Source organism: Sciurus carolinensis, chromosome 2, assembly GCF_902686445.1.
Source record: "Sciurus carolinensis chromosome 2, mSciCar1.2, whole genome shotgun sequence".
Taxonomy (NCBI): domain Eukaryota; kingdom Metazoa; phylum Chordata; class Mammalia; order Rodentia; family Sciuridae; genus Sciurus; species Sciurus carolinensis.
The window spans coordinates 119,877,187-119,883,990 of NC_062214.1; the positions used below are offsets into that span (position 1 = coordinate 119,877,187).

At 36.4% G+C, this 6,804-nt stretch overlaps 1 protein-coding gene across 1 annotated transcript; it reads left to right on the forward strand.

Moving 5' to 3' along the window:
• Positions 1-5,561: 5,561 nt before the first annotated feature.
• On the forward strand, positions 5,562-6,548 carry LOC124976423 (olfactory receptor 4F3/4F16/4F29-like). The gene has a single exon (XM_047539305.1). The coding sequence runs from the start codon at positions 5,562-5,564 to the stop codon at positions 6,546-6,548; it is 987 nt and encodes a 328-aa protein (XP_047395261.1).
• The last annotated feature ends 256 nt before the right edge of the window (positions 6,549-6,804 follow it).

Below are 6,804 nucleotides of genomic sequence, written 5' to 3' on the forward strand. Positions count from 1 at the left end.
GTTGATATAATTATGTCTTTTGTTAAAGCTATTGGAGAAGTTTTTTTTTTTTTTTTTTTGGGGGGGGGGGAGACAGTAAGTTGAATCTTGAATGAAGGGTAAAATTTCAACCAGAAAAGGTCATTCCAGAAAGAGAAAACAACATATTTTCATGTTTTCTCTTCCATATTCATTTCTAGTTTTCTACTCTACATTTCTTTTTAATTATTTCATGGTAGATAAATTCATAATTGTATTTTCAGTTTCTGTGTAGTCTACACTCCCAATTTCTATTATTTAGTTCTCAACATCGCTCAACTAATCCCCATTTTTCTTCTTAGTTTTTTTTTAATTTCTCCCTGATTTTTGACAAAACTGATCTACCATCTGCAGAGAATAGATTAGGTTCTTTGGTCTGACTCAGGTAAGAGAGAGAGAGGTCTGGTTCTCATTGCCTGTCTTTGCAAACTGAATGAACATTTCATATTTGAGTGTGAATCATTTGGATTCATCTGTTTTTTCTTTGTCTTCTTTTTTATGTAAACCAGACAAAGCTGACAGTGAATAGTAAGCCTCAATTCTCATGAGAAATGGCCACAAGAAGCTAGGATCTGACACAGGCAATGTTTTAGAAGTGAAGTGCTAACTCGTTTTGGGCAATAAGGGCTAGGCAAGAGAGAGATATGGCAGGCCAGAATAGTCAGGAAGCAGCACAGTTTTAGGAACATAAATAACTAAATTTAAATATGATGAGAGTTGAACTTGCATAAGTCCAAGCAACTGCACTGATTTCCTCCCAACACCTCACTTAGAACTGGCTCAGCATGTGAATGGTTTATCTGAAAAGGGTCTAGAAAGGATGATTCTGGAGGGTAGGAATCTAGAGGAGACCAAATCTGTGAGAAAATGACACAGTGGAGGTCTTTGGACTGCCAGAGGAAGGTCTGAAGGCGGAAAATAACTAAATAGGAGTAGATGGCTCTGTAAAAAGGGATGGTAGAGGAGGAGGGGATGTGTTGTAGATAACAAAAACCCACTTTGCCTAGTATGAAATCTTATCAAGTTTTATCAAGTTACTCAGATAGTAAAGACACTTCCTCAGGTACCTTAGAAGTATCTTTGACTTTAGGCTGTTAGTGACTTAGAGTAGTGTAATGAAAAACACCTGGAAACTGGAGTCAGCTTGTTCTTGAGTACTTTTCTTTAAAGAGGAATACATATGCATATTTTTAAAATTTATAAAAGTAGAAAGTAGCAACTGTAGAAGTACAAATGCATATTAGAAAAAAATTTTAAATAGAAGACAGCAACTGTTACAAATTTTGACATTTCCCTCAGGTGCTTTTTTTATCCACTTCAATTTTTTTTTTTAATTGCAAGAATTGGACTTGAATTTACACTTGGCTGTGCAAAATCAGGCAACTCATTTTTCCTCCTTCAGCCCTTATTTTCTAGTATGTGAAATATGGACCATTCCTCATCAATTATTTTGCAACAAAAGACATGAAAGACTTTGGGAGTCTATAAATGTTTAGGAACAAAGCAAACTGACTTTATAAATTTTAATACTTTTTATTCTGAAAGAAATGGCTTAAAGTCAAAAAATAAAAAGCAGCATTTATGATAGGGAAGAACTTTTTAAAAAAAATTGTCTTCATTGCAATTATGAAGGAGAATAAGAGCATTCTCAATTGATATGAGTTCCTACCTGCAAGGGCTAATCACAGGGACTAATGATATTCTGAGATACACTACCTTGATCTCCATAAGATATGCTACCATTATATATTATAGTATTAATGTTTCCTAAAGCCAACATAAGATCAGAATTAACAGAAACACATACCACAGATTCAGGAAATTGATTATAATCAATTATTAAAATGTTTTAACCAAGATTCATTGAGAAAATGAGATATAGATACTAAAGAGAATCAAAGGACTACTAACATTTAAAAAGTACTAAGAATGAGATGCTATATTGCTAAAATTAAAGTTTATTTTTTCTGAATATCATAAGATTAGGGAAATGGAAATAGTTTTTTAATTAGATGACTGTGTCAGTGACCAGAAGATTTAGTTGATGACTCCTTTCGAATTACTTCATATTAGAAAAATTTCATTTTTTGGTACATAATAGTAGTTGCCATCTCTACTGGATTTAGCAAAAGTAAATGGTCCTAAATAATCATCCTAAGTAAATTATGCCTGAAGGTATGAAATGGAGTGAATAAAACCACTTATGAAACAGGCAACAGATTGCCTAAACAGGCTTTATCAATCAGACTTCTGCATGTATTTAGAGTTAAGTTGTACACTCAGTCCTGATCTGTTCTCTGACCTCCAGGCATTGATGATTTGTGTCCTTCCCTATATTAATGACAATAGTTAGAATTCTTATTTGAAGAGGTGTCTTCTTTAATTCCAGCCTGTAGAATTAGAGATTATCATGGGGAAAGATGACAGTCTGTGCACATCCCTCCATTTACAGTATTTCTCAGGAACTAGGAAATAGAGAACAGTCAAAAATAATGCAGAGAGATCATAAGGATGAAGATATGCTACTCGTATTTACTGATTCTCATAAGGCTGTTTCAGGAACATAGAGGAAGATGTCAGACTATCAGAAGTTATGAAGGAGGTCTTGGATGGGCAGTGAAGAAGATGGTATTAATGCTGAATAAGTATTTCTTAAAAATAGAAGCATGCAGGGAAATAACTCTGGAAATATGGTATATAGTCAAATTATAGTAGTACAACTTCTAAATATTTTTTGATGATACTAGTTATATAATTAAAGTATTACTTAAGAAGAGTGATTTTTGGGTCATATTTATGCTAGATGGGGAAAAGTAAACTGTCCTGAATTACAGGAATTCAGTAATCCAGTCAGGAAAGCAAATGAGAGATTTAAAAGAAGCAGAATAGGTGAGATGCTTACAATAAAACATCTGAAAGAAATGTCGTATCAGACAGTAGAGATAAGATTGAGGTTTGTTGTGGTCATATAAAACTTTACATGAATATGATTAATATACAAGCACCTAGGTGATAGTGCTTAGTACACTGTAGTAAATATGACTATATTGTTTAGGAAAGAATTAGGGGGAAATGGTACATTCATGCAGATTCAGTCAGCATTAATATGTTAGGGATATGACTAGACCTTCCATATACTCATTCCCTTTCACACAGGAATAAATCCTTTGGGAAAGGTATAAAAACTGAAGAGGAAAGTCCCCTAGGAGAAGGGAAGAAGGCAAGATCTTAAATGATGTTCTTATGAAGGATGGAAAACCAGGACATGCCAAAAGGAGGAATTTGGGGACTAGAACTACCAGGAGAGTTTAGTGAAACTAAGCATGTATATAATGCATCATTTTATCTAACATCTATTGCATTCTCACCATGTCAAGTACTGTTTTGTTTGCTTTCTATTGTTTTTATTGTCACTTTGTGGGGTCGGGTTGGACTGGGTTGACTTTTCAGCCCTGGAGATTGAACCCAGAAGGTGCTCTACCTGAGTCAAATCCTCAGCTTTATTTCATTTTGAGACAGGGTCTTGCTAAGTTGCTGAGGATCCTGCTAAATTGCTGAGGCTGGCCTAGAACTTGTGATCTTCCTGTCTCAGTCTCCAGAGTCACTGGGATTATGGGCATGTGTCACCATGCCCAGCTCAAAGGCTGTTTTAAGTTCTTTACTCACAGCAAGTTTGTTTCTTGTAGTATTGGGAATCAAATCCAGGGCTTCACCCAAGTTAGACAAACACTCTACCACCAAGCTACACTCCCAGCTCTGAAGTATTGTTCATTTCAATGTAATGGATGCATATATTGAGATATAATGAGATGAAGTAACTGGTTTGATAGAGTAAATGATGGAGTTAACCCAGCAGTTCAGATTGTGATTCTTCATTTGAAACCAATACATTACACTTGTCTTTCTAGATCATTGAATGTAAGAAAGAAAATTAACAAACTACTTTACATAAGCTGCATAGTGCCCCAAATTTAGATTAAGACAAAAGATTAAAATGAATAAATTTTGTTTTAGATTCTAGCTTTTTATCTCAAAGAGATGTCACTTGTTTTCAAGATCAGACTTCATTGTGACAGAAAATATTTGAAACGAGTTCAATTATAAGTTTGGCTCCTTAATCATATTCTTAAGATAATTTTTCTTTGAACATTTCATCACAAAGCAATAAATAAGAATGTTGTTATTGGAGCTATAGTTTGCTTCCAACACTAATACCATGATCTTTATGAATTTCACAGATGTACAGGTACTTTTCTATTGTAGAACTCAAGTTATTCCAAAAACATTTAACAAGAAGTCTACACTGTGTTAAATTGCAGAGATAAGAGTGAAAATTACCCAACTGTATATACTGAATAAATCTTGAAATCAGAGAGTTGATTTGGATGACTTCCAAAATTCTTGTGAAATCCTTTATATGCATGAAGAACAGAGTAAATACACATAGTATTAGGCTGATCTATGATACAGGACTGCTGCAAGAGGCAGATACTAATTTTGATAAAACACAACAATAGTATGTAAGGAGACTCAAGTGAAAGATGGACTAGACTCTCTGGAGCTCAACAATTCAGAAATAGACTTAAAAAAAAAGAAAGCATGATTATCACTGAAATTCAAGGCAAGTCTGGAAATTAAGAAGCAAGGGGTATCTTAAAGCACATATCCTTAAGATAATGAGACAGAAAATGTTGAAACAGGAAGGATAGATTCTGGAGGCATGAAGTGCAAAACCAATAGTAGTTCCAGAAAGATTTTTAAAATTTTTTTTTATTTGAACTGAGGAGAGGAGGTAAGAAGGAGAGAAAGACAAGTATTCTGAAGTTCTCAATTTGGTAGATGTGGTAGAAAACTAGGAAAGAAATAGATCATACTGCTATGTGCACTAGTTGGTCTCTTATTTTAAAATAAGATGAGGAAAATATGTAATGAAAAAAGAACAGAAAAGTACACAGGACTTCCATGTTAGTAAGAGGGTAATGAGATGCATATGGTCTTAAAGCAGCAAAAATCAAAAATCAGAAAGCTATCTTTTTCTTGATGATATGATTGCAAACCTAGAAAACTTAAAGTAGTTCAGGAAAAACAGAACTCCAGAATGTTGTAAGGTACCCACCTATTATGAAATAAATGAATAAATAAACAATTTTCTCCTTTTCAATAGGTTTCAATTTTGAGGCATTATTTCCATGTGGAAATCAGGAAGTATAAGTCTGTTCATTCCCTGATAGCCTTCTTAAATTCTTAAGTAACTTGTTCACATTCTACCTTCCCGATGATACACTAGAGACCAAGCTAAATCTGAGGCTACATGTTTAAATGACACCCAAGACCAAGACATGGGAAAAGCTTCTGGGGTTAGTTCTCTGTGACTCGAGCACGGTATAAACTCTTCACTGTACAAGGGCAAGGTGACCTTCAGTTTTTGACACCTGGGTCATTACTCCGTAGCCAGGATGTCCTTTTCCACTGGAAGACTTTCCCCCTCCTCATGTGCTCCTCAGGTAACAGTAACTGCAGGGTCATCCTTGCACTTGAAGTTGATGGATGGAGGAAAGCACTCAGTGGTGTCTGAATTTGTGTTGCTGGGACTCACCAGTTCTTGGGAGATTCAGATTCTCCTTTTTCTGTTCTTCACGACATTTTATGTAGCAAGTATGCTGGGAAACCTTCTCATTGTGCTCACTATCATCTCAGACCGTCACCTACACTCCCCAATGTACTTCTTGCTGGCCAATCTCTCCTTCATCGATACAGGCGTGTCCAGCATCACCACTCCAAAGATGATTTATGACCTCTTCAGAGAGCACAGAGCCATCTCCTTGAAAGGCTGCATCACACAGATGTTCTTCATTCACACCGTGGGAGGGACAGAGATGGTGCTGCTGACCGTCATGGCCTACGACCGCTATGTGGCCATCTGCAAGCCCCTCCACTACCTGGCCAGCATGAGTCTGAGAACGTGCACTTCTCTCCTGGCTGTGGCCTGGACCATTGGACTCATCCACTCTGTGGTCCAGCTAGCTTTTGTTGTAAACTTGCTCTTTTGTGGAACCAACAAAATGGATAGCTTCTACTGTGATTTTCCTTGGTTCATCAAACTCTCGTGTGCAGACACTTACAGACTGGAGTTCCTGGTCACTGCCAACAGTGGGTTCATCTCCACGGGCACCTTCTTCATCCTGATCGTGTCTTACGTCTTCATCCTGGTTACGGTTCGTAAACACGCTTCGGGTGGTTCAGCCAGGGCCCTCTCCACTCTCTCAGCTCACGTCACTGTGGTGGTCTTTTTCTTTGGTCCTTGCATCATTGTCTATGTGTGGCCCTTCCCTGCCTTACCCATAGATAAATTTTTAGCTATATTTGATGTTCTTATCACTCCTTTTATGAATCCTATCATCTATACCTTTAGAAATAAGGAGATGAAAGAGGCAATGAGGAGACTCTATTTTAGGGCTTTAACAAGCTTTAGGAAGAGGTTTTTTTACACAAAGACCTCTGGGTTCATATTGGCAATTCTTGGAAAGTAACTTTTCAATTAAAAGAGTTCAAAAATCTTTTTCAATTTAATGAGTGTTTTAAATATGCATTGTGAACTGTATCCTTAAGGACTTCACTTCCATATGGTCAGTCCTTTCTAGGGAACCCTTGCTGTAAGGATTCTGAAAACACTGAGGCGTGAATTCTGCCCTGGAATGTTAAGTTTATAACTGGAAATATTGTCTGTCTTTGAAGATCTTGGGGACAGTGATTGCTGAAACCTCACACACTAGGCATATTTCCCAT